The sequence below is a fragment of the Exophiala viscosa genome (assembly GCF_022695815.1).
Source record: "Exophiala viscosa unplaced genomic scaffold EDD37scaffold_5, whole genome shotgun sequence".
In the NCBI taxonomy this organism is placed as follows: domain Eukaryota; kingdom Fungi; phylum Ascomycota; class Eurotiomycetes; order Chaetothyriales; family Herpotrichiellaceae; genus Exophiala; species Exophiala viscosa.
The window spans coordinates 417,032-441,623 of NW_026944357.1; the positions used below are offsets into that span (position 1 = coordinate 417,032).

At 51.8% G+C, this 24,592-nt stretch overlaps 11 protein-coding genes across 11 annotated transcripts; 4 read left to right on the forward strand and 7 right to left on the reverse strand.

The window, feature by feature from the left end:
* Positions 1-341: 341 nt before the first annotated feature.
* On the reverse strand, positions 342-3,057 carry EDD37DRAFT_399944 (endothelin-converting enzyme). The gene is made up of 4 exons (XM_062812309.1): positions 2,765-3,057; positions 1,881-2,710; positions 1,549-1,830; positions 342-1,498 (listed from the first exon to the last, which is right to left on the reverse strand). Exons 1-4 carry the CDS (start codon positions 2,982-2,984, stop codon positions 446-448), a joined length of 2,385 nt encoding a protein of 794 aa, XP_062669986.1. The 5' UTR covers positions 2,985-3,057; the 3' UTR covers positions 342-445.
* A 730-nt stretch (positions 3,058-3,787) lies between these two features.
* EDD37DRAFT_564767 (oxidoreductase) lies at positions 3,788-4,906 on the forward strand (the record flags this gene model as incomplete). Its single annotated transcript, XM_062814024.1, has 1 exon — positions 3,788-4,906. One exon carries the CDS (start codon positions 3,788-3,790, stop codon positions 4,904-4,906), a length of 1,119 nt encoding a protein of 372 aa, XP_062669987.1.
* A 143-nt stretch (positions 4,907-5,049) lies between these two features.
* On the reverse strand, positions 5,050-5,531 carry EDD37DRAFT_399942 (uncharacterized protein). The gene is made up of 2 exons (XM_062812308.1): positions 5,316-5,531; positions 5,050-5,257 (listed from the first exon to the last, which is right to left on the reverse strand). The coding sequence occupies exons 1-2, from the start codon at positions 5,496-5,498 to the stop codon at positions 5,180-5,182; spliced, it is 261 nt and encodes an 86-aa protein (XP_062669988.1). The 5' UTR covers positions 5,499-5,531; the 3' UTR covers positions 5,050-5,179.
* Positions 5,503-7,370, reverse strand: EDD37DRAFT_400218 (uncharacterized protein). Its single transcript, XM_062812314.1, has 8 exons — positions 7,201-7,370; positions 7,015-7,150; positions 6,775-6,959; positions 6,686-6,722; positions 6,568-6,635; positions 6,122-6,504; positions 6,000-6,067; positions 5,503-5,937 (listed from the first exon to the last, which is right to left on the reverse strand). Exons 1-8 carry the CDS (start codon positions 7,285-7,287, stop codon positions 5,603-5,605), a joined length of 1,299 nt encoding a protein of 432 aa, XP_062669989.1. The 5' UTR covers positions 7,288-7,370; the 3' UTR covers positions 5,503-5,602.
* A 960-nt stretch (positions 7,371-8,330) lies between these two features.
* On the reverse strand, positions 8,331-9,702 carry EDD37DRAFT_400215 (uncharacterized protein). Its single transcript, XM_062812313.1, has 2 exons — positions 8,880-9,702; positions 8,331-8,816 (listed from the first exon to the last, which is right to left on the reverse strand). The coding sequence occupies exons 1-2, from the start codon at positions 9,494-9,496 to the stop codon at positions 8,423-8,425; spliced, it is 1,011 nt and encodes a 336-aa protein (XP_062669990.1). The 5' UTR covers positions 9,497-9,702; the 3' UTR covers positions 8,331-8,422.
* Positions 9,703-9,908: 206 nt separating this feature from the next.
* EDD37DRAFT_680991 (uncharacterized protein) lies at positions 9,909-14,673 on the forward strand (the record flags this gene model as incomplete). Its single annotated transcript, XM_062819737.1, has 4 exons — positions 9,909-11,070; positions 11,131-11,732; positions 11,816-13,330; positions 13,376-14,673. The coding sequence occupies 4 exons, from the start codon at positions 9,909-9,911 to the stop codon at positions 14,444-14,446; spliced, it is 4,350 nt and encodes a 1,449-aa protein (XP_062669991.1). The 3' UTR covers positions 14,447-14,673.
* Positions 14,674-14,675: 2 nt separating this feature from the next.
* On the forward strand, positions 14,676-15,461 carry EDD37DRAFT_400241 (uncharacterized protein). The gene has a single exon (XM_062812315.1). The coding sequence runs from the start codon at positions 14,775-14,777 to the stop codon at positions 15,399-15,401; it is 627 nt and encodes a 208-aa protein (XP_062669992.1). The 5' UTR covers positions 14,676-14,774; the 3' UTR covers positions 15,402-15,461.
* EDD37DRAFT_400246 (cytochrome P450) lies at positions 15,362-17,336 on the reverse strand. The gene has a single exon (XM_062812316.1). It carries the CDS (start codon positions 17,175-17,177, stop codon positions 15,522-15,524), a length of 1,656 nt encoding a protein of 551 aa, XP_062669993.1. The 5' UTR covers positions 17,178-17,336; the 3' UTR covers positions 15,362-15,521.
* Positions 17,337-17,403: 67 nt separating this feature from the next.
* EDD37DRAFT_400302 (oxidoreductase) lies at positions 17,404-19,775 on the reverse strand. The gene has a single exon (XM_062812318.1). It carries the CDS (start codon positions 19,476-19,478, stop codon positions 17,634-17,636), a length of 1,845 nt encoding a protein of 614 aa, XP_062669994.1. The 5' UTR covers positions 19,479-19,775; the 3' UTR covers positions 17,404-17,633.
* Positions 19,710-21,836, reverse strand: EDD37DRAFT_400259 (AAT family amino acid transporter). The gene is made up of 3 exons (XM_062812317.1): positions 21,236-21,836; positions 21,067-21,172; positions 19,710-20,971 (listed from the first exon to the last, which is right to left on the reverse strand). Exons 1-3 carry the CDS (start codon positions 21,733-21,735, stop codon positions 19,880-19,882), a joined length of 1,698 nt encoding a protein of 565 aa, XP_062669995.1. The 5' UTR covers positions 21,736-21,836; the 3' UTR covers positions 19,710-19,879.
* A 1,343-nt stretch (positions 21,837-23,179) lies between these two features.
* EDD37DRAFT_609121 (heterokaryon incompatibility protein-domain-containing protein) lies at positions 23,180-24,580 on the forward strand (the record flags this gene model as incomplete). The annotated part of the gene is made up of 1 exon (XM_062815109.1): positions 23,180-24,580. The coding sequence occupies one exon, from the start codon at positions 23,180-23,182 to the stop codon at positions 24,578-24,580; it is 1,401 nt and encodes a 466-aa protein (XP_062669996.1).
* Between the last annotated feature and the right edge of the window lie 12 nt (positions 24,581-24,592).

Sequence of the window (24,592 nt, forward strand, 5' to 3'; positions counted from 1 at the left end):
AACTACCTACGAGACTGACATGGAGGTATGGATTTTAGCAGGCGAGAACCATGCGGTATGAACTTGTGCCGGTCGGGACTGGTGTTGTGAGCAGCGGAGGAAGGCATCCTTTTGAGACCACAGCGAAAGGAAGGATCCCCGTTCAAGTGTGATGTTATGTGGTGTATGGGCACTTGGAGCTCTCTCTGTCGAACAGGCGCTGCGAGCTGCTTCAGACAAAGCACACCTGCACGCCATCGCTAGGTCTCACGTGGTTCGTTACCATTATATTATGAATACCCCCAAGAGATATCAATTTACCCCTAGTGGATTGGATTTTCCGTTCGGCCCACCTCCATGCGTCGCTTCTTGCTTGGTAACCAATTTTCTCCCTGCGCTGGCTGATGCTTGCACTTTTTCTTATACTGATATACACCCCGCGCAGAATCACTACTCCTGTAGATCCTCACCACAACTCACAAACCGGCTCTTTAGCCTCACACTTGAAACTCTCCTTGAAGTCCCGCGAATTAGCCATCGTCCCCAAGATACGCGCCCACTTCGGCGCATGCGGATCCGTATAAATTCTTTGAATGGCCGTCTCCTTGCGCGTCTTCCCACACCACCAATTCGCATACGACACGAAGAACAACTGCTCTTGCGAAAAGAAGTCCAGTCCCGGCAAATCCTTGTCCGGCGTCTCCGCGGCACGTTTCTTCCACGCTGCGAACGCAGCCGCCAGACCCCCCGCGTCAGCGATGTTCTCGCCCAAAGTGAGCTTGCCATTGACGTGTAGGGGTTTCTCGTTGGCGCCGTCGACCGTGAAATTGTGGTATTGCTCGACGAAGCACTCGGCGCGCTCTTTGAAGTTGGCGACAGTCTTGTCGGTCCACCAGTCTGTATAATTGCCGTTCTGGTCATAGTGACGGCCGGTTGAATCGAAGGCGTGGGAGAGCTCGTGGCCAGATACAGATCCGAAGGCGCCGTAGCTGAGGTACCCTGGAACGTCGACGTCGAAGACGGGGAATTGCATGATGCCGGCTGGGAAGACGATCTCGTTGCCTGGTGGGTTGTAGTAAGCATTGACGGTCGGGACGGACATGTCCCATTGATCCCTGTCGACGGGCTTTCCGAGGGCGGACCACATCTGGGCAATCTCGAGACGGTTCATTGAGACGGCGTTCTCGAAGAAAGTGGAAGAGTTGACCTTGACGGGCGCATAGTAGTCCTGGATCTTGTTGGGGTCCAAAATGTCAGGGCTCTTGTCGGGATAGCCGATCTTCTGGACGATGTTGTGGACTTTGTTGATGGCTAGGTCGACAACTTCCTGCTCCATCCAGTCGGTCACTTTCAACTTCTCGATGAATTGATCTTTGATGTCGGAGACGATCTGATCACCGAACGCCTTTGCTTTGGTGGAGAAGGCTTTCTCGACGAAGAATCTGCTCAAGATCCAGCCCAAGCCGCCATCGACATGGTTGACGCAGGTTCTCCAGCGTTCAGGTGTAGATTCGGGATCCTAGAGGACGTTAGATATAGACTACGCAGACTGAAGTCTCTTCAACTCACCTTGCCTTGCAATTCGTTGGTGAATCGCTTGTACGGTTTGATCGCATCGGCCTCGATGTATCCAGCGAATACCTGAATAACCTTCCAGTTCAAATATGCACGTAGAGTGTCTCTAGGTGTCTCGTCCAAAAGCTTGCTGACAGTCTTCAGATATTCTGGCGCCATGACAATGATCCTGTCGACATTGTAGTCCTCAGGAGCAAGGCTCTTCAGCAACTTCGGAAGCTGGAGCTGAGGAATGAGACTGTCGGCCTCCTTCAGTGACATAGGGTTATAGTATTTCTGATATCAAGTTAGTTTACATTTGTACCGAGGGGTCTTCGTGAACGAACCGTAACATCATCACGATCCTCCGCATCTGGTGATGCAGCTGCAAGCTTCTTCTCGAAGTCGACAAGAGCATGAGAATCAACTTTGCTCTCGGAGTCTTTATGAAGGCCGGCAGACACCTGCGAGATGACTGTTTCGTATTTGCTCACGATCTTGTCGTCGTTGTAGAGCTCCTTGGCTGGTAGACCGATCCTGTAGGGGGACGATACAGAAATGACAACAGTATCTGGATCACGGTCGTCGGCGCCGGTGAATGGTGCGGCAAAGGCTGAAACTCCCAGGGATGCAAGGTAGCGGACAGTGTCTGCAAGGGCATTTTGCTCAGAGACGGCTTTCGAGTTGGGGCAACTTTGGGCGGAGAATCGGCGGGATGTCTCGTTTAGGATTTCTAGCAAAGGCGTGACCCCGAGACTCTTGATGGTATCTTCGTCCAGACAAGCGTCATAACCAGCTTTGAGTTTGTCGAAGTTCTCCTTGTCGGCAGATTCACTGGCAGCGTCTGACTGTGGAGAGAAGTCCGCTTGTGTGGCTTTCTCCGGATAGGGTGCTTCGAGGATATGCCGCAGCAGCATCTGAGAGTTTTCAGACATGATGGTGCCAGTGAAGGCATCGCCCTGATCGGGCCGAAGGTCATGATGGTCTCTCCATCCGCCGCAAACAAGCTCTTCGAAATCGGTGCAGGCGTCTAGGTTCTTGTAATCTGGTGAGAGATTGTACAAGAGTTCGGAAGAAGCGTGGACACAAGCTGGTGTGAGGCAGACATCGGCACCCTTGTCGTGCTGGTGGCCATGGTGGTTGTGATGATGGCGATGGTGGTCTTTCCCATGATGATCTTGTGGTATGTTAGTCAGAACATTCTTTGTATCGTTGCAGGTGATTGACTAACCTTTCGAGAATCCAGGAAGACTGATGGACCCAAACATAGCCAGGTCGTGAATATTCAGTGCCGCCAATATCAATATCGTTGCCACAGCCATGAAAGTGGCTTTGATTGTAGCCTGGTTGAACCGAGGCCGGGGGGTGGCGGCACGTTCCTCCTCGTCCATCATCAGTGGTGTGTCGTCGACATACTTGTCCCCATGATCCAGAGACAGCCGCGGACCCATGATGCAAGACAACCAGACTTCCAACGATGGAAGTCAGTGGGTGATTGATGACACTTTCAGTGTTGTTTAGATGAGGTCGACATTGATGACTCCAAGAATAGATCAATAACACGCCAGCCAAGCTATGCTCCATAAACAGACTAGCGTGCGGGGAAAGACCTTGACTCGAGTCGTTTCGGTGTCTTGTATGGTAAATGACTCGCTATACACCTACACACTGGTACTTCCGCTATCATTTGAACTTCCCCGATCTCTTCCATACGATAAATCTCAATTGCAAGGAATCATTAGTCTGCGGTGACGTACAAACAGTCGCGAAGGCAAACACCATGACAACATGACTCTGAGGAGCCACAGCAACATCACAAAAGCCAGCGTTTTGCCGGAGTAATTGTTCCTCCGAATAAGTCGTTAAAAATGCATGTGCAATCGAGTGAGGCTATAAAGAGAGCATTCCTAGAATGACCTTGTCTTGCGAGAACGACTCCACAAGTGAACACTCCCAACGGCGTTACTTTGATGTGTTTGTCAACAAATCATTGGCTGAATCACCGGTGCTCCGTGGCCTCGACAGCGATCGGGAATCTAGCTTCCGGAGGGTCGGACGGTCGGCGCGGAGGAGTGTTTTTGCTTTGATACTGACTCCCCTTGCAGCGAGTTGATTCATGATATAAAGTCTTGATAGCCTCAGTCCGAGTGATGGAGCTTCACTTCCAGATAAGACTCTCTTCAGGACCTCACTGTCCCCAGTCTCGTTCACTCAAACCAGGATTTCGACGGCAATTCTCCGACAAATCGGCAACATGTCCAAACCTACCAACCAAGCAGCATACCTGGTCGCCAAAAACACCATACCCCTCGAGGTCCGAACAGCCCCGTACACCCCCCCAGGGCCTGACGAAGTCGTCATCCGCACGCATGCCGTAGCCATCAATCCAGTCGACCACATCATTCAGCACCTCGGCAACATAATGTACACGCACCTCCAGTATCCGGAAGCGATCCTTGGATTCGACGTATCCGGCGAAGTCGTCCAGATCGGCCAACAAGTTACGCGATTCAAGCTGGGCGATCGCGTCGTTGCAAATGCCGTTGGTACCGCCAAAAACCGCAACCTCCCATCCCATTGCGGTTTCCAGCTATACACGGTCCTCCTGCCACGCATGACATCTCCCATCCCAGAGACGGTGCCGTACGAGAAAGCCGCCGTCATCCCGCTTGGCCTCTCGACGGCGGCGTGCGGCTTGTTCCAGAAAGATCAGCTAGCCTTACAGCACCCCTCTGTTCCGGCGCCCAAGCCAACGGGCAAGACAGTCCTCATCTGGGGCGGGTCAACCAGCGTTGGGTGCAACGCCATCCAAGTCGCCGTAGCAGCTGGATACGAGGTCATCACCACGTGTTCGCCGCGCAATTTCGCATACGTCAAAAGCCTCGGTGCGACAGAGGCGTATGACTACAACAGCAGGACCGTCGTGAAGGATATCATAAGGGCGTTCAAGGGTAGAGTGACAGCCGGCGCATTGTCCATCGGTGCCGGTGCCGCCGACAAGTGTCTTGACGTTCTCGCGGGGTGCAAAGGAGACAAAGTCCTCTCGATGGCGACTTACCCTACACCGGCGACGCCGCCTAAGCGCTTCGTCTTCGTCCAGACTGTCGTCACATACCTCTCCGGCCTGCTCTCGTTGTGGATCAAGGCTAAGAGGTATGGAGTTCGCTCGGCATACATCTTCGCGGACAGCCTGGTGGATAATGAGGTTGGACCGATGATATACGAGCAATGGCTGCCCAAAGCGCTTGCGGCAGGGACGTTTGTTGCAGCTCCTGAGGCTGAGGTTGTAGGACATGGCTTGGAGAATATCCAACGCGCGATGGATATCAACAGGAAGGGTGTCAGTGCGAAGAAGGTCGTGGTGACTTTGTGATCTGTTTGGAACCATGGTGCGAAATACTCTTCGTTCGTTCAAATGTTTGTCAACGATACCTCTGAGATTGTATAGCTGCTTGCCTATCGCTTGATTGATCATTCCTTCCAACGTACCGACCCTCACATGCCGTATCATGTGCGTGAGGCTATTCGGTGCTGCTCTGGTTCTCTCCTTGGCGGCCGCTCGTGGTCATGTGAGTTGAAGTGAAGTAAAGTGAAGGCTCATTCCACTTGCGGCCGAAATTACTGTTCATTGTTTATATTTCCTCAATTATTCCTCGCATATGACCCAAACGAGGATCAAGAAGGCAGCAGACTTATGGTGCACACCCCACTTCGATGACAGCGGCTATGCAGTGGTCTGGTTGGTGGGCCTCTTCTTGGGCAGTGAGGTTTGGGGTCCTTACTACCTGGGTCTTGGTACCGTTAAATCGGGCCAAAGAAAGGAAGAGGTATAGTAGTAGGTTCGAGCCTACTACTCGCCGGAATTTTGCACTTTTTGTCGATTGCAACTCGGCAATATTTTGTGGTGAACCTGGTTGGTGGGGGTGAGGCAGTATCGTGGTGTTGAAACGGGCTTCATGTGACATGGGCGGTGTGGTGAACGAGGCGTTGCCAAGCGGCGACAAGATGACCATTTCATATGTACGGCGGAGACCGCAGGCCATACAAAACATCTATCTGTCCTAGCAACTCAAGTCAAGACACGGTGAGATCCATTACTTTCCACAGTAGCCTGATACCGAGTAGTCCCTGGCTGATATGAGAAGTCGTGCGGAATATCATGTTCGCTTGATATACGAAACGACCTCGTGGTTGTTTGATCGAGACCGGACCCAGTCAAGTTCACGGCTCGGGGTGCGGGTGCTGAATGGTCGTCATCATGTTTAGACGCGCCATGTTTGGACGAAAACAGGGAGCAGGAGGGAAGGTATCGCCGCAATACGAGTCGAAAGGACGGCATACATATGCAGGCGATGCCGATGTTAAACTCCAAGTCAGAATAGGCTCCCAATGGTACGGCGTCATCTGGCTAACAGTCAGTCCGTCTGCAAGTCGGGCGTAGACTGTCTGTGGAAAGGGGTACATACACGTTGGATTGTAGGTGTCTGCCAACGCGATCAGGGTCCAAAGTCGTAGAATGCTGACAATGGTAATACTGTAAAGATGGAGTAAGTACCTTGCCAGTCAAGCCATTTCTCCACGAACTTACAGGAACCCAACACAAAACATGGCTATGACTTGAACCTTTTTCTTCCGAGAAAGGTTTAGGTTCCAGAGCTGCGATATCGGAAGAGCAAAGATCAAAAAGTCCAGCATTATATTCATCACGGCGTGCAGCACAGCGCCGAGGCCGAAGTCCAAACACTTTCCCTGACCCTGGCCAACCCATAGAGTCCATGCATAGTTGATTGGGCTGCATTGGAAGATAAAGAGAAAGAAGAAAGTAGTGCCGTGAAGTAACGTGATGACGAGCAATGGTATCGCCATCCTACGAAATGCGGGCGATGGAAAGAGCTTGAGATAAAAGACAAGGAAAGTGGTTTTGATGGTCGTGAGGCCGACAACGAAGAAAACCCCGCCAATGTAGTAAATCTATGACAGCGACTTGTCAGCGTCTAGTGTGTCTGGGACGGGATGTAGATCTGCATAGCGCACCTCTTCCACAGCCTTAGTGTTGTCAAATGTCAGGCGCCAGGCATCGCGTCCATACCCATAATGCCTTGCTAGAGAACAGGTCAGCCGAGGAGTTTGGCGGCACATCGAGTGGACATACCAACAAGAGTGGACGCGGCATTGCAAATCGCAACCACCTGGTCAGATTTAGTTTCCACAAGTCCCAGCAACGGAACAGCATCGTCTTACAGTAGCAAATGCGACAAGTACATCATCCCATCCCCAAAGCGTCTTGATGTTGGGGGCGAGAGCAATAACCCGCGTCACCACCAGGCAAAGTGCCACGGCCAGGGAGGTGAAGGTTGGCCAGCTGCTATCTGGTCCTCTGTTCCTGTCGGGAAAACTGCAGCTGAGCGCGGTGATATTCTGCGCGACTGGAATGGTCAGAGAAAATGTTCCAACTGTCATGATGTACGGATTTCCGCATACCCAGTGCTTCTTGAATTGTGCAATTTGAATTGAAGCAGTGCTGGCCGAGTTTCCATAGATAAGAATTCGTACAGAAGCATTGAATCCCAGAATTGCATGTTGAGAACTGGCTGGTCACCTCGGAAGTGCATTCGGTCTGAGAATCGAGTTAGGATTGTGGAACGAGTGTTTGATGGCTGTACGTACAGCACATTCCGAGAATGTCAACTGCTGGGCCGAGACAGACCGCGACAGAAACATGCACAGCAACGCAAGAACATGGCCTTTGTACATGTTGACAAGCGTTGGCTAAGTCGGCTACGTAAACGACACGATTGTAGTAAGAAAAGGACTGGCGATATGCATGACAAGCATTGAGGCGTGTATGAAGAAAGCTTCTTCGCGGTTGCTGTGTTTTAAGGGGTATGCTGCCTTTGATAGCCACTTGGGAGGATGTACCTCATGGGAGAATCGTAGCGTTGATGGTGTTGGGCAACTGTGCCACCGGAGATGTCCTCGCATACGAATCCGTGGCTGTGGTGTTACGAATCCTCCGGATACTGACTCGAAACGCATCGAATTGCTGTTGTGAAGCGGCGCCCACGGGGAAGGAGGCGATCCATGCGCGTCGATATAACATTTGAGCAAACCTTCCTTTTCCCATCATGTCTACGATGGAGAACAATTTGCCTTACCATGCCATCTGTGAGACTCCTCCGGTAGCCTTGTCATTCGATCAGGCATGCCGATAAGGTTCCATAACGGCTCGGTAGTATAGTCCGTAGTTGGTCTCGCCTGGCTGAAGGTTCCGATGCAGGTGCTGTCCGTCGCATGACAAGCAATAGTGAGATCCTGTGGAGTAGAACGTGGATCTCGGTAATCAAGGCTAGAGCATTAATGATGGCGGAAGTTTCCCAATAAGCTGAAAAAACTGCCTTCACATGGGCCAAGAGCGGTAATTATGGTCTGAGCTGTTGATGGTCCAAGCGACCTGACATCACAAATCATTCAGAATAGCCTCTTAACATTCGGATAGCGCCGACGAAGCTGTGGGGAGGCACACTAAGCCCCATGTCATTGGCTGTGTCACTCATATCATGGTTTGGCAGCAAGATTGTCGCTCGAGAGACGACAGCTTCCGGCTGCAGGGTACTTGTAATCCTCCAACGGCGGCAGACACATACTCAAGGGATATGGAGGTCGCTAGGAGTCGATGACATCCTTGCGGACAGACTGACAGCTTGATCCCTTGTTCGATGAGAGCGGTCCAGACGTTGTTGTGCAATCTTGTATGAAATATATGAAAGATTGAGGTCCAAGCAAGCCTCGAACTGGAGCTTTTGAAGCCGAGACTGGCCAAGAGTCAAATCTGCCCCACGTTCCAAAACAACATCAATGACATAATCCACTGGTGATCTGCACTTCGACCTCAAGAATGGAACGTCTTCCATGTTTGCATTATCGACGTGACAGTCGATATCAAACCGAATATGAATGCCAGGATGAATGCCAGGAGCGTAAACCAGAAGGTGGTAAATGATGTCGCGTCTCTCCTGTCATAATACCATTGCTTGAGTCGCCCAGGTTTCGAGGTTTGGTACTTATCATCAATGATCGCCAATCGATGGCCCCAGTATCGATATAAATGAAGCTCTCGGTCAGGCTCGCCAGTAACGGTTGGAAGTTCTCCGACTTCAAGATCAGCAAAGTTCTTCAGACTTAATCTCTGCCTGCGGCGGAAGAGTTTGTTCTCGCCCACAGGGAAGAGGAGGTCTATCGTGGCTTGGGTTTCAACCAGGAAGTCTGGTGGATATATGTCGCGCCTAGACGGTGTGAGCCTTCGTGTGTCGGAAAAAGGACTCGGACATGTGCAAATTGGGACTTACATTTGACTGTCGCACGCGTACGCACTCAGCGCCGAATTATGCCGAAAGACGAAGAGTTGGTTTCCCTGAAGCTCCAGGTGTTTTGTCAGATTGCTTGTGTACCGGATCCTGATGTCTGCTCTCCTTGTCAAGTTCTTCTCGCAGAAGTCGTCCTGCAATGTTTGATGTGGGCCAGTCAATGTACAGGCGGTGATCTTGTCGCGTAGCACCTGCTTCATGCTTTTGGAGCTTCTTCGCAATTCCAGGGTAAGAGGAACAAAATGACACAACCTGATCGCGAACGAGATGGCCTGCTCGATCGATCGGTCTTGAAGCTGCTGTTGGGCCGCATTCGATACTTGTGAAGTGCGAATCTTGTCATAGATGTCGTTCAAGCTCTGCGATATGCAGGCATTCACTTCTTCGCACAATTTGAGGATGTCGGCGACCTTCTCAGTAGCGATTGATGTGTCATCCTTCACCTTCCGGCACTCCCTTATATGCTCTCGGTACGCTTGAACTTGGTAATGCTCGAGCCTATCCGTGACCAACCAAATCTGACTTAGCAATCTCCTGACCGCAGCAGAATCAGATTGTCTGAAAGGCATGAACAGCCTAGCAGATTTTCGCACTGCCATGAAGTACAGATGGTTGGTTTGGGCGCCTCTCCCTTCGACAGATGCTCAGTATCCTGTGTGATTTATCTCCTGGAGAAGTATACGAATTTGGAAATCAATGGTCTAAACCCCACCGGTCAACTTGTTCTTTTGGTGTCCCTCAGGTAGGGGCTCTGGAGTGCATGTTTTTAAGCTGGATTTAGGCCATCTGCGCCCCCAACCATTTGGTCGCACAGCCACTCTCCAAAATGCCGAACACGAAGCTTCATGCAGCTAGTTGAGATTAGCATAGCCTCTATGCAGCCTACATGATGGTCGCGGCTGAAGCAAAAAGTGAGCCATATCATCACGAACAGCCTCACGAATCTCTTATGTCGCACTGCTTCTGGGCCTTTGCACATGCGACGAAAATCGTGCCAGGGCATCTCTAACGATGCCTACAACCGCATCGAATGCAGCACAAGCCGCCAGCTCAAGCCTGATGACCTCTTTTCACTGGGACACTGAAAACATTTCAAAAAGACATTCCTACGTCGACCCCAAAACAAGGTTCCGAGTTGGCTCACGCTGTGCCTGGTACCCAACAGAGTACTTCGAGGATCACGTGTGGACAGGATTCCTCCTTCCAAAGCTCTCGAACGTGTTCAACAGGAACCAAAAGGAAATCTTTGGCTCACGACGCAAGCCGTTCGCAGAGATCAAATGCTACATGACAAGTGGATCAACGGAATGGAAGGCAAGCAGACCAAGTGTCGTCGCGTCGAGCGAGAAACCTAAAATCGCCCAAAAGATCATCTCAGTACTGTCAAAGAACCCCATCATCTCTCGACTCGGTTCCGGCTTCGACTTCTATGCTGACCCAGACCCAGCCGATACCAAACTAAGCGCCTCGACTACAACGCTCTACCCGCCAGAACTTGGAGCCACAGCATCCAGTTTGTGTGGCATCAGAATCCTGATCGCGCCCCAACCTGGAAGCGGCTCGTTAAAGTGGACGCATGCTACGCTTGGTGGTCTAGTTCAGATCGACAATACTGTTTACGGCCTTACTGCTGCCCATGTCTTTTCAGGTGATACCGACTCGGGAAGCTATTCCACAGAGAATAGCGAGAGCGAGCAGAATGATTCTTCTCGGACCTCATTCGCGCTCACCAATTCAGCGGCCTCGGTGTATTCTAGCACCTACCTGTCCCAGGGCACGACGGTGTATATTGACCCTGCCAAATACACACGGACTATCGACGACGGTGATGTATGTGAAGTACTCGAAGACGGAGACAGCCCCAACGTGCAAGGAGCACTCGTGCTTGGAGAGCTATATGGAACTGGTTCACAGGGCCCTTGGCTTAGCACCAGTAGAGATTGGGCTCTCATCAAGATATCAGACCCGAAGTACCACTTACCCAATACTTTACAGTTCAACGGAAGGACAATAGAATGCTCTAGCATCGCAACGAGTTTAACGCGTGGGCAGGTTGCAGTCGCCTCGGGCTTCACAGGGGTACGCTTAGCAGGAAGTTCGGGAAGGACAAGGGGCGTGCTTATCCCTGGAGCGCCGGAAATGATAGCCTTGTGGACTATTGACGGTAGCAGTTGTAAGTACTGGCTCTGATGGAGACAAATTAGCGATCTGGGGAAGCTGACGTATTTCATAGTGCCGGGCGATTGCGGTAGCTGGGTGATAGACCTTACCAGCGGTCAAGTCTATGGTATGCTACTGGCATCCTCAAAGGAGCAGAACTGCTCTTATTGCTTGTCGATGTCGGAAATCTTCGACAGCATCACTTCTACTCTCGGAGTAAATCAGCCGACCATATTTGATCCCAGGGAGCAGCACCTCGGTTTGGCTGGGCTCGTTAGACCCAGTATCACAGATGCGCCGGCACCGACGCAGAATTCAGGCCCGGCTGGAAATACATCCGCCCAAGAAGCATTTTGCGGAAAGCAGGCCACTACTGACCACTACCAGTCCACTACCGATAAGCCTGTCGTGGAACCACTGTTACCACGCGTCACTATCACCATGCCCGACACCACCAAAGAGCACGATGAGCCAGCTATAGTCAGCGAAGAAGGTACCCCTTCCTTGCCAGTGGCTTACGATCCTGATGATGGGACTTTACTCAAGGCTGTCCAATGTGGGGCCTCTCGCTACGAGCTTCCAACTACAAAGGTCGACAAGTCCGTGGCCCAGAAACTAGGCTACGAAATATGGCAAGGACAATTCTCAAGTATTGTCGAGACATACGGCAAGGAGGTAAGTGAGCCACTTGGCAATTGCCGTGGAAATGACCTTCTTTCTTTTCCGCTGTCGGCGCAATTGCGTTAACCATCTCAAAGTTCAGTTTCATTCAGCTTGTCCAGGAAAGTCGACTACAAAGCCGCATCGTGTGCGCTCCAAACGCGTCTCTCGAGAGCATACCTGAGAATGATGGAAAGAAACTCCCTTTGGGTGCAGGCACAACCGGCACCGAGGAAGTCACCGAAGGTTTCCCCAGCCCTGGAGGGCCTAGTGAAGATATAGCCTTTAGACTGGCGCAGGAGCTCGAACATGACGATGAGGTTGGCCCATACCGAGTAGATCCTGCTAAAACATGGGATCCTGATCTATCGCAGATTGAGAGAGCCTCTCCACTGAGTAAGGCGCTTTTGCACAGATCACAAACTCGGGCCAGCCAGGAAGACAACGCAACCAGAGTGGTCGACATTCAAGCAAACGACGGCACTGATCTTGAAGACCAGGGGCTTGAAGAGAGAGTAGCGAAGTCAAAGGACAAGGAATGGTACTACCTCAGTCCTTCACAGGGAACATCGCGGAGTGGCTATGTCAAAGCAGCACGTCGAGAACGAGGCCGGCCGCGGTCCCCACCGAGACGCAGGACTAGAGGGACAGGTGAGACGGTGGTCCTTTGGCAAGACGAACAAGACAGGGACAATCGACGAGACTTTGATCGTGAAGGGGTCACGACCCGACGACAAAACAGCGTTGAGAGAACTCGGGGCGGCGGAGTGCAGCGCTGGGACTCGGATTATGGCAACGCAAGGCCTGGCTATACCACTCTGAGAAGAGATGTTGGAAATGATGATGCGAGGAACATCAGAAGCGAGTCATTTGCCTCGAGGAGAACAGATAAGACTGAAGACATCTCTGTGACTCGGAGCGAGAGCATTCCCAGAGCAATGACGCACGATTGGACCTTGTGGGACTCTGACACCAATGTCGCTGTTGTTCGAAACCGCAATGGGCCTGGCAGTCCAGCAGAGGAGCTGAACAAGAACGGTATCAACCGCTCGGAAGCGACGCGAGCTGAGCCAAGAACGGCGTACCGCCATTTGGAGGCTGCCCATTACCCAAGTGGGCTATCTGCGGAGGAGCAGCGCATGCTGCAGGAAGACATCGATGATCGAAGAGGTGGACATTCCCCACGACATTACTATGATGGGCTCGAATCTACTGATCACAACAAATTCTCTTCTCAACAAGAAAAGCCTGCGCAGCATAACAGTCGCAAGCTTGCAGGGTCGGCCTACGCCTCTGGATCTGAAGATAACGCACCTCGTGGCTGGAGTTACATACCAGCTACCACAAATTCAGGCGAGGATTCTGATCGGCAAAACTCGGCCGGTCGTGTGCAGCAGTCTTTTTACAACCCTCCAAGCGCGAGGTCCAGCTTCGCTCATGATGGGCCACCAACCGTTGAGCCGGAGCCCATATCAGGCTTCGAGTCGAAAGAAAGTCTTGCATCCGGAGATGAGGTAAACAGACAACGCCCAAGGAGAGGCACCACAACAATACCTAAAAGGCTCGTTAGAACCAAGGTGCTGGATGAGGTGGGGTACAACTATGTGGAAATAGTAGGAATCCTTCAGTCCAAACCAAATATTGACTGACATGATCAGAATAGTGAGACGATCCTGATTAAGCATGCTCTGGAGCCGGAAGACATCGACGAAGTCCTCTCCTTATCGAACGGGCCACTTTCGAATAAGTCCGTCCAAGAGGGTAGACCTGACACCCAATTCGCTCGACGCGATAGATCCAGTGGGGAATTGCCGGCGACACGACCAATTACCCCTCGTCATGAACGAATTCTGCGAAGTCACCGCGACCTACTGGAGGAGTACCGCCGGGCTGAGAAGCGTTTGTTGTTCAAGTGCCAGATCCAGCAGATATTCCTTGAAGGGGAACTCCCGGCTACACCAAGAATTGGACGCATCATGCAACACTATGATGAGCATCTTGGGCCGGTTGGAGGAGACCGTATTGTGGTGGAAGCGTTGAAGGAAGATGGAGTTCCCGTCTACCCAAAGCCGGCACGACGAGAGCCCGAGTACACAGACACGACTGAAACAGATGGTGAGAATGGTCGAACCACGCTCAACGATTTGGTCGACAAACTCACCAATGAACTCCGTCGACTTGGACTCCGGAACAACAAAACGACCGTCGAAGGCGTAGAGCTAGCTGATGATAAAACAGCAGCAACGAGCGTTCGTCATGCTGAAAACCGAGAGCCGTATCGTTCGGCGCAGCAGCAAAGCCCACCAGGTGTGTCATCAAAGATCGAACCCAGCAATGTGTGGAATCTTGGCGATGAGGAAGAGTATAAACAACTTCAGCAGAAATATCGGGCTATAGCCATCACCCGAGGACTCAGTTTGGGTCAAATTGACACGATATTGAGCAAGATTGATAAGACTCCCGGCCTAGAGGCAGAGGAGTACAACAAGTTTTCACAGCTACAGGCCCTGCGAAATTTGCTGATTGATTTGCCGACAGTGACGGAACAAAAGGAGGTGAGATGGTGGAACCCACCAGCCAGCAGTCGTCCTGTATTCGTTGGAGAGGACGAGAGCTATCGTTCCGAGGAAATGGCGCCGCTGCCAGAAAGGGGCATTCCAAGAGGACAGTCTAGACTTGATACTCCTGACCATCGTTCAAGGGACAGGACGACCAAGTACACGAGATAAGCTGTGACAGTGGCCGCACAATGAGACAGGACGACAAGGTGACTCTGCTTGACGATGACGGCTTCATCAAATTGTACAGAAAAGTCTTCAAGAATCGACCAATAGGCATGATGGGACACAGCCAGCGCAAATCATGGGCACTTTCGTTAAGCTGCCAAGAGCTTTTTTCAGGGTCGGGTAGCCTAAACCTACAGTACCTTAAGTTAGTGAGTCAAACACATCTTGACACCCAGAGCCTTGTCAACATCAGAATATTTCTTCTCAGCCTTGTACTGTAAATCCACTCCTTCCTGTCTTATGGCTTGGTCATTGCCATGATCATTATTTCATGCCTTCATCTGTCGCTTTACCCAAGAATTGGCCCAAAGACACGGCCTTCCTAAATACCCTTCACATCCCAGCACCACTCACAAGCACATCCCTCGACGTCTCACTTCCCTCGACCCTCCCCATCATCAAACCTCCACCAACTCCAAATCCGCTTGTCCGCATCACACCCATAACCACGCCCTCACACCCGGCCAACGGACAAAACGGACTCTTCGCACTTCGTCCACTACCACCCTCGTCATTCATAATATTGTATCTCGGCACCTTACACCCATCATCAACCACGGATCCGACATCAAACTACGACCTCAGCCTCGACCGCGAGATAGACTTGTCCATCGACGCCACTTATTGCGGCAACGAAGCCCGCTTTATCAACGACTACCGAGGGATCCGTCACGAAGGACCAAATGCCGAGTTTCGTGACTGTCTTGTCGAGACAGGCAAAGGCAAATTCGAGCGAAGGATTGGCGTGTTTGTCTTGAGTGCGGGAAAGGCTGGGAAACGAAGCAATGGGATCCCTAAAGGTTCAGAGATCGTGGTAAGCTATGGCAAAGGGTTCTGGAATGCTAGGACTGGTGATGGTGATGCGGACGAAGATCACGACCATGCAACCGGACCTTGAATGAGCAAGCAGTTTTTCACCAGTATTTGACCGTCGCCATTCTTCATTATATGTCTAGATGTTACGGACAGCCTGCAGGTATCCTCAAATGTACCCTATCCCGACCGCCTTTTGGCTATATCAATCAACAACCTTCCTCCTAATCCTCAACTTCGCCCCATCAGGAAACACATGCATCGGCCCCATCCACTCACACTCCGGCCTATGACCCTTCCCATTCCAAACACCACCCACCCCACCCTCCATGACCATCTGCATGTCATAATTGACCAAAAGATACGAAAGTAGCAGCTTGAGTTCATTCGCCGCAAAGGACCGGCCCGGACAAGAGTGCCTTCCGTGCCCAAAACCCAAATACGTCGTCGACGTGGCAGTGAACTGCTCAGCAGCGCCTCCATCAACATATCGAAACGGCTTGTACTCGCCCGGCCCATCACACACCTCCCCATCATTGTGCACTCCCCCACTATGAACCGCCACCAGCGATCCTTGAGGCAAGAAGGTGCCCTCGGGCGTAGTCACACCGCCCTTGGCAACGACTTTGTGATTCACGCCCACACCAATAATACTAGACCGCCTCGAACTCTCTCGTAGTGCTGAGTCAAGGTATTTCATTTTCGGCAGGGCGTTGCGCGCCCAACTCCGCACCTTGGCGTCGTTATCGAGTTCCGCATCGTCCATGGTCTCGTGGGCCTCGGCCTCCAATTTCTCCGGAACTTTCTGATCAGTCGGCGCTGCGAGAATATCAAGAAGCGCGTTTGACGCGATGAAGCTCGTCGTATGGACCGATGCAAAATTAATATGCAGAAGGCGTGCTGATATGATGTTCGGGTCCGTCTCGTCGGGTTTAGTGTGGGATTTGGTAAGTGAGCGGGTCAAAAGCCATTGCAAGAAGTCGTTCTTTCCGTGGGTATCTCCATCACCGCCGTCTTTGGTTGTATCCCCAACTGGTTCAGCGTCCCTTAGTTCCTGTTGTCGGCGCTGGATCTCAGGCGTGAGAATCTGCGTAAATGCATGAGCGTGCTTGCGATTCGATTTCGTCACGAACCGAGATGCCAGGAGACGTAGCGAGCCAGGGATCATTCTGAGTGCGGTCGATGATAAGGCGATATCTTCGGCGAACCCGGTCGCGTTTTCAATGTACTTCTCATCACGACAAAGCGGCAATCCAACAAAAACCCGATTATTCACCCGTGCGATAATCCTAGTCAACGAGTCAAACACCTTGACAAATCCCCATGTCTTCGTGCTGGTTCCCCAAATCTCATCGACCGCCGCAGCCAATTCATCGCACACCTCCGGCGTGACGGTGAAGAGTTGTCTCGTAAGTTCGGATCTGACGATATCGAAATGTACTGTCGGATCCATGACCTCCGGCCGTGGAAATGTATACCTCGTCTGCAAAACGTGCTTATGCGATCCATTCACGCTCAACACATTCTCAGGCTGGGCGACCATCCACGGGATCGCAGACTGTGGGAGGAGAATCGTATCTCCGTCCAGACCCGCTAGGATGCAAGGTTGATCATGTTTTGCGAAGTCATCGTACGCGATCTTAAGTGCGTCGCCGTAATATCTGGTCGTCCATATCCGGGTCCGCAACTTGGCGAGGAACCATCGTTTCTTGTTGCTCACCCTGGGCAGCTGGGTACGCTTTGATGTGGATGAGACGATGATGGAGTAGAATATGTATATACATATAAATCCCAGGAATCCCGAGACGAGGAGAGTGATGGGGTGGGCGTCCGTCATGACGGGCAGGTCGGCAAGGGCCATTCCGCTGTCTTAGATTGTCATACTGCTAGGAAAGCAAAGATAACCCTTACAGGAAACAACGTACAAAGAAAATATGGGAAAGCTGCAGATATGAGGCTGAAGAAAATGTTTGAAAATGAATGGACGAAATACGTACCAATTCACGCAATGGGACTATCGGAAAATATGTGGTGAGGTCTAATTGGTGTGTGTTTGGTCCTTTAGGCAGACTTTAAGCATGTTTACTGTATCACACACCCGGTCATTGGTCAATTGAAACACGTGCGCTCCGCGAATTTGCTTTGTCTCCAACGCTATTTTGTCTGCCTATCATTACAGTCTCATATCGAAGAGACTTCTTCCGATCGCTTAGCGACCTTTCGAACGAAGAGCTCTTCTGAATGCAAAGCGCCTGACTCGTACTGCGATGCTCAACAATCTGCTCTTCACGTCACAAGCAAATGTACCGGCACCACTCTAGCCGCGCTCATGACCAATCTCAATCGGTTTCAACCCTCTGTTCGAAGGTCCGCAAAGCTGAGCACCATCCGCCGCAAATCGACTTCCATGGACCGGACAATCCCAACTCTTCTCATCGTGATTCCAGCACACCACACCACCCAGATGGGGGCACAGCGCGCTCATTCTGTGAATCTTGCCGTTCTTGTCCTTGTACACCGCCTGCGGAAGCTTGGTCGTCGGGTTCAAAACACCGCCCTGATCCAGACCCAGGTCCTCCACGTCCTGGATATCCGACTTCAAGAAGCGCTTGTACTCCTTGTTGATGTCCAGATCATGCTGCAAGATACCCGGCGCCTTACTCAAGAGCGTCAAGTTTCGGTTTTTGGGATCGTATACCTTCTCCCATGGATTGTCCACGCCCGTGATCTCATCCGCGAGCAACCTCCCAGCAATCACACCATGAGTGAGGCCATTGCCTGAGTCACCTGTGACAACATACACGTTTTGACATCCGGACTTGCGTCCAATGAACGCCATGTAATCCTCCGGCTCGAAGATCTGGCCGGACCATTTGTAATCGACAGAACCAGCCTTGGTGAAGCGCTCTCTGACCCACGTCTCGAGCTCTTGATACCGCTCATCCTGCTCGTTCTCCTTGCCAACCTTGTGATCGCATCCTCCGACGACCATGTAATCCCACTCGTTGTCACACTCGGTCATCCGGACGTACTTGTATGCCTCGGCGTTGTCGTACAGCAGACAATCCTCGACGGAGCCTTTGGGAACGCGGATGGCAATGCAGTACGTGCGGTCGTACTCCATCTCGGCAATCAAGCTCAACTTCTGGAGCGGCACGCAAGTCGTTTCGACGGAGTGGTTGCATGTGATCGTGTGACCGTTTTCCGTCTCGACCTTGACACCTCTCGAACCCAAGTGAACGTCGACTACTGGCACCGTGACGCCCTTTTCTGTGTTTCCTCGCATGCGTGTGCGGGTGTAGCATTGGAAGTTGGACTGTCTCTTCAACCAGTTTAGAACACCGTTGAGGTATTTGGTTGGGTGGAACGTAGCTTGTCTTCCAAAAACCGCGGCATCGCGCTGGTCCGGCTTCCCATCCCAGCCTGGGACCTTGAATCCCTCGACGAATTTCGCGTCCAGTCCCAATTGTGATGCCATCTCGCATTCCTCTTTCAGTTCTTGACATTCTTCATCGTGCTCCTTGGTGCCCTTGACGTACTGCGAGACGTTGTAACCCTTCAGGATTCGGTACTCGCACTCGATTCCCAATTCCTTGGATAGTTGTCCGACATATTGCAACGCCCAGTCATGCGACTCGGCGGCAATTTTGGCACCATCTTTGCCAAACTTCTTCGCAATCTCCGTGTAGCCGTCGTCAAGATCTGAGGCCAAGTGTCCTGAGGTACGACCAGTCTCTCCTGAAAGCACGTCTCTCGCCTCGATCATGACAACCTGAACGCCGCGTCTGACAAGCTGTTCAGCGAGGGAGATACCTGAGATACCAGCTCCAATGATACAGACATCAGTCTCGAGATCTTTGTTCAGTTGAGGAAACTCGGGACGATTGTGGTACGGGTCCTTGTGGATCCAGACCGGGTCATTTTTGCCGTTGGTCCTTATGTAATGCTCCACGTCGATAGACATGGTAGTTCGTGAGGTGGTGAAATTCCGGGTGGTACTTCTGTTGGTGAGTGGTCTTGTGAGTGACGCTCGTCCGAGATGAGGTCGGAAAACAACCGGAACTGCACTCAGGCTGCCGATAGTCGACTGAGCTCGAACGCTTCGACAGAGGACTTGAAGACGAGGAAGCTGTCGACCCAAGTTAGATGCAACGGGAACCATGTTTGAGGAGTGAGGCAGAGGGACAAAAGAAAGTCATGATCCTTTATCATACCATCATCATGATCAATCACGAGGTGAGGTACTAGTACATGTCCACCACCAGGTAAGTCAACAGTGTCATTACGTGGTTCGGAAGTTCATCCGAGCCAGTCGATGCAGCGAATGAGAATGGCGAAAATCGACATTACCCTGTATAGTCCAAAGGCTGAAACTAATGATGTCAGGCACAATTTTAGTATTTGGCTACCCCAGACTTCGGCCCGGAGATCAGATCCGTCGCAGTAAGATCTTATGGTTCCCTCAAAGGAGGATATTTGGATTGTCAGATATATGTCCTGTTATGTCCAGTGGGCGAAGGTGATCCAACTTCTCTTATGTATGTACATGGAATGTTAGTGGTTTTATGAAGCAGCGACCGAGCCACGTTTATCGTCTTTCTTGCTGCGCCTGAGTCCAATCAGTTGGAGCATCTCGGTCCAGAATCCGACGGCCGGCGACAGGAATGATGCTTCGTAAGCATCGACAATAGGCCTCTCCCAGACGAGGTCCGCTTCGGCTGAACGCACAAGCTTGGTCCGCTTGATAAGTTTCCAGCTAAGAAAGAGAATAGGCGCCACAATGACCATGGTATAGTACGAGAAAAACGTGCCGACATCCCATGGTGTGAAGCTCGAGTATCCGTAAAAGATAACAATGATTGTCGTTGCAGTCAGGCCAATATATCCGCAGTAAGGCTGGAACCATCCGGTGTAGGGAAACGTGTTGCGGTCGACGCCCTGGGCCTTGCAGGCGTTGAAGAAGCAAATGTAGGTGATGCACATGACGATGTAGTCGATGACGCCGCCAGCGGTAATCAAGTTGATCAGCCATGTCAACACCTGAGACGAGCCGCTGGACACCGAAAGGAATGAGAGCAGAGGAAACAGCATCACGATGCAGAATGCCCAAATCGGGACGCCGTTGCGGGTGCACTTCTTCAGGAAACCGGGAGCTCGGCCTTCCAGGGCCAGGCCGTATAGGCTTCGAGTGGCGCAGTAGGTGTAAGTGTTGCCGGCGGAGAAGATACTCGTAACCATAAGCGCGTTGGTGACATGAGGTAGGACGCTGATACCGAGGTTGCTCATGGCAATCACATACGGCGAGGCAGCTGCAGTACCACTACCAGATTTGGTGCCACTGAGAATGTCGACGAGAGTTGGGTCATTGTAGGGAATGACGATACCAACGCAGAGCGCACCAACAATGAAAAAGATGCCGAATCGCCAGTAGACGGTCTTGAAGGCGTTCTTGATGTAGATACGAGGGCGTTTGGCTTCCGCGGCCACCATGGCGATATATTCGGGACCGACAACCGTGAAGGAGGCAGACCACAAGGCTGCCAGAAACCCTTCAAATCGCCCGAGGCTGCCAGTGCTGTGATGTTCGGCCATCGGACCAGGGTTTCTCCAGTAACGAAATCCGTAAGCATCGTGCTTCGGATTGCCGCCGACCATCTGGAAATAGTTAGAATGCTTCAAAGGTGGATATGACCACAGCGCGAAAGACTCTCGCTGCAATGGCACAATCCTTCGCATCGGCAAATGCTTACTGTGACAAACGTGAAGCAGAATAACATAGCAATCAAGATGACTTTGCCTCCTGAGAGCCAGAACTCGGCTTCTCCATAAGCCCTGACGGCTAAAATGTTGATCAGACTAAACAGATACTTAGCGTTTGGTGCGTTGGAGGGAATGTCGCTTTCGGAACAAGAGTCTTACGCATAAAGCACGATGCAACCAGCGCATACAGCAGCTGTAGGTATATCGTCTCTCCAGTAGGAGAGGACCAGGTTCAGCGCAGTGATCTCAAAGGGGATGAGGAGAGCTTCATAGAAAAAGAAGTTCCATCCAGCCATGAAACCAAAGGCGTCGTCAACCCATTTGCCAGCCATGCGGATGAAGCCGCCCGAGACTGGATGTAGTGTCGCCATTTCGGCCATGCAGTTGTTGACAAGGCCCAGGAGGCCCGAGTATATGGTATAGGCGAGAAGCAAGCTCAAGGGGCCACCCTTGGCGAGGCCGCTACCGATACTTACGAAAAGGGCAGTGCCAATCGAACCACCGATGGCAATGAGCTGGATTTGGCGGTTGTTCAGGCGCCGTTGGAGCTTGTCCGCATTATCGGAGATTTCCCCAGGTTGGATTTCGACGGATCTTTTGTGTCCGTCTCGGACGACGACGACGCCATCGTCGACGTATTTCATCTCTTTGTCACTCATGGTTGCTGCGTAGGGTGAAATTCGATGGTGCAATCGGGAATGCTGGTAGGGTGGTAGTCCTAAGTCGCTGGGAGCAGGATTCGATGCTACCTATATAGTGATGAGATTTTCGAATGCCTAGACTCCAGTTTCAGGAAAAATGCGAGGTCTGTTGCACCCATGATGCTGGCTGATGTCGGACCACGCGACACTGCCCAAGAACTCAGCCAATAAATCGAAACACCAGGATTAGCTTTGAAGCAAATTGCAGAGAGGAAGAGATTTCGGGCGGCTCCATGGTCATAGTGGATGGCGCGTGGCATACTTGCAGGTACAAAGCACGCCTGATGGGGTGACTAGACCACCTACAGACCTGGTGGAGCTGGATCTCATTCCACAAAAGACCAGGGTGACGAACCTTGAAGGAACGCCAGTCGACGATCAGCCCTGGCCGCAAAGCATACCTGGGGTCTAGGTACGTGCCGACAGTTGAGACCATGAAAGCCCTGGTTATGCAGTTGTCTTCTGGAAAATCCGGTCCGCAGACGCCACCACGAGTTTCCTCGGTAAGTGGCCCAAATCGGCCAACATGGACGAGCTTTGTCTGGACTCTGGTCTGAACATCCTGCCCGAGAGGATAGCCTGGTACGCGGTCCCTATGCTTGACTATACCTTGAGCTGCCAAGGCTTGGAAAATTTTCGTTTGCATGGCGAGCCATAGGGAGACGTCGCAATTACCTAAGAGAGACGGATACACGGCAGGGAAGATCTGGATGCGGATCTTTCCCTTCCAGTCTCGGCCAAGGTCTGCGATGAATCGGGTTACGTAACGTCGAATGAAGTCTGCAGTTCCTCTGATGCGCGAGGTTGGGCTGGAAAAACGTTGCGTCTCTCGGGAGGGAACGATGGCGACATTCGAGGTAACTTTTGCAGTTTTACCGCTATGATTCAACGTAGCTGCCAAGAGCTGCTCAATTGTCGAGCTATAGAGAGGATCATAAGGACTTGAGCCGCCGGAGTACGAATGGCCTGTCGCACTTATCGGCGATAAGCCTCAGCAATGTCACACGGCACTCGCCTACCTCATACGAACCGCGCCTGCACTCAGCCTCACCTCGACACAGCCGCCTTTCAGCCTATGAAGGCGCTGGGCGACAATTTACAATGAAGTTCTTCCATCCTCCTGACCCATCGAACGAGCACCGGAGCTGTTGGACTCGGATGCTCCAGCGCAAAGATATCTACTCCGGCCTTCGGACAATCGTGTCGCACTCTCTTCCCTAGGAGTCGAACCTCAACTTCGAGCATATCCTCTATGCAAACCTCATAAGACTATGTGATGCCGCCTGCCTCGCACAGTCTACCTGGGATGGCTGCTTAAGAACACCGTGAACGTGCTCGCCTGGTTGCCGAGAAGCCCTCCTGACCGGGATGCTCCTCAACGTGTTGCGAGGTCGACCGCACCATGCGCCTCTTGTATTTTGACGCTCGTGGTGAGCTCAGCCTGACCAGAGATCTGATAGAAGAAGTACCCGCCTATGCGATACTCTCACACACATGGGGAGCGGATGAAGATGAGGTAACTTTTAGCGATTTGCAGAATGGGAACTATAAGAGCAAGGCTGGCTACGCGAAGATTCAGTTTTGTAGGGAGCAAGCTCGAAGAGACGGCATTGAATACTTCTGGGTGGACTCATGTTGCGTTGATAAATCAAACAGCACGGAGTTGAATGAAGCCATCACTTCGATGTTTCGCTGGTACGGCTCTGCAGCAAGGTGCTACGTCTTCCTTTCCGACGTCTCGGCTCGCAAATGCGACTGCGGCGGAGCCCTAAGGGTATGGGAATCCGCCTTTCGGAAAAGTCGATGGTTCACCCGCGGCTGGACGCTTCAAGAACTCCTTGCACCAGGCTCGGTCGAATTCTTTTCGAGGGAGGGAGAGCCCCTAGGCGACAAGAGGAGCCTGGAGCAGACGATACATGATATCACCACCGTTCCTAGAGAAGCACTTCGAGACACGCCTCCATCTCACTTTCCTGTCCCTGAGCGGTTGCGATGGGCGAAGAATCGAAACACAACAAGGATAGAGGACGAGGCTTATTGTCTACTTGGACTCTTCAATGTGTTCATGTCTCCTATATACGGCGAGGGGGAGAATGCGTTCGTTAGGCTGAAAGACGAGATTCATCGGTCGTATCGGAGAGAATTGGACGGGCTTGGACAAAAGTCCGTTGCCTCGACATCACTTTGCCCGAAAGAGGATGACATCAAATACAGTTCGACTCAGGCGGCACAGACCTCGCTGCAGGATCGCCGAAAGTTGCTGCTGACTTCATTGAGCTTTGAGCAAATGGATTCGCGACGGTCCACAATCAAAAATGCATATTCGACGACCTGTCAATGGCTTTTGAGACATTCTGCGTACCTAGAGTGGATGGATCCCAAACAACTCCCGCAACATCGCGGGTTTCTATGGCTCAATGGAAAGCCAGGAGCCGGAAAGTCAACCTTGATTAAGTTCGCGTACGCGCATGCTGAGAGAGTAAGATGTGAGAATGAGGTTCTCATTTCCTTCTTCTTCAATGCCAGAGGGGATGAGTTAGAAAAATCAACGACCGGCATGTATCGGGCTCTACTTTATCAGCTAATGAATAAAGCCCCGGACTTGCAGACCATTTGGGACGATGTACATACCCCTTGTGAGGATCAAAATCAACCTCCTGTGTGGACAACCGAATTGCTCTCTGAGCTCCTGTCCACCGCGATCGCGAGACTGGGTCAGCGACGATTGACGTGCTTCGTCGACGCGCTTGACGAGTGTGACGAGCAGCAGTTCAAGAAATGGTTCTCTTTTTCGAGGAAATAGGACAGAACGCTC

What these genes read in the sequence shown, in the direction of transcription:
- EDD37DRAFT_399944 (XM_062812309.1), bottom strand. Translation starts at nt 2,984, where the DNA reads ATGGGTCCGCGGCTGTCTCTGGATCATGGGGACAAGTATGTCGACGAC. An exon ending in AGGATCGTGATGATGTTACG is followed by an intron (nt 1,831 to 1,880) that starts GTTCGTTCACGA and finishes ACTTGATATCAG; the next exon opens with AAATACTATAACCCTATGTC. An exon ending in CCAACGAATTGCAAGGCAAG is followed by an intron (nt 1,499 to 1,548) that starts GTGAGTTGAAGA and finishes AACGTCCTCTAG; the next exon opens with GATCCCGAATCTACACCTGA.
- EDD37DRAFT_399942 (XM_062812308.1), bottom strand. Translation starts at nt 5,498, where the DNA reads ATGTCACATGAAGCCCGTTTCAACACCACGATACTGCCTCACCCCCAC. An exon ending in ACGGTACCAAGACCCAGGTA is followed by an intron (nt 5,258 to 5,315) that starts GTAAGGACCCCA and finishes ACCACTGCATAG; the next exon opens with CCGCTGTCATCGAAGTGGGG.
- EDD37DRAFT_400218 (XM_062812314.1), bottom strand. Translation starts at nt 7,287, where the DNA reads ATGTACAAAGGCCATGTTCTTGCGTTGCTGTGCATGTTTCTGTCGCGG. An exon ending in TACTTGTCGCATTTGCTACT is followed by an intron (nt 6,723 to 6,774) that starts GTAAGACGATGC and finishes AAATCTGACCAG; the next exon opens with GTGGTTGCGATTTGCAATGC. An exon ending in AGACACCTACAATCCAACGT is followed by an intron (nt 5,938 to 5,999) that starts GTATGTACCCCT and finishes ACTGTTAGCCAG; the next exon opens with ATGACGCCGTACCATTGGGA.
- EDD37DRAFT_400215 (XM_062812313.1), bottom strand. Translation starts at nt 9,496, where the DNA reads ATGGCAGTGCGAAAATCTGCTAGGCTGTTCATGCCTTTCAGACAATCT. An exon ending in TACGCGTGCGACAGTCAAAT is followed by an intron (nt 8,817 to 8,879) that starts GTAAGTCCCAAT and finishes CACACCGTCTAG; the next exon opens with GCGCGACATATATCCACCAG.
- EDD37DRAFT_400241 (XM_062812315.1), top strand. Translation starts at nt 14,775, where the DNA reads ATGCCTTCATCTGTCGCTTTACCCAAGAATTGGCCCAAAGACACGGCC.
- EDD37DRAFT_400246 (XM_062812316.1), bottom strand. Translation starts at nt 17,177, where the DNA reads ATGGCCCTTGCCGACCTGCCCGTCATGACGGACGCCCACCCCATCACT.
- EDD37DRAFT_400302 (XM_062812318.1), bottom strand. Translation starts at nt 19,478, where the DNA reads ATGGTTCCCGTTGCATCTAACTTGGGTCGACAGCTTCCTCGTCTTCAA.
- EDD37DRAFT_400259 (XM_062812317.1), bottom strand. Translation starts at nt 21,735, where the DNA reads ATGAGTGACAAAGAGATGAAATACGTCGACGATGGCGTCGTCGTCGTC. An exon ending in GGTTGCATCGTGCTTTATGC is followed by an intron (nt 21,173 to 21,235) that starts GTAAGACTCTTG and finishes GTATCTGTTTAG; the next exon opens with TCTGATCAACATTTTAGCCG. An exon ending in TCTGCTTCACGTTTGTCACA is followed by an intron (nt 20,972 to 21,066) that starts GTAAGCATTTGC and finishes AACTATTTCCAG; the next exon opens with ATGGTCGGCGGCAATCCGAA.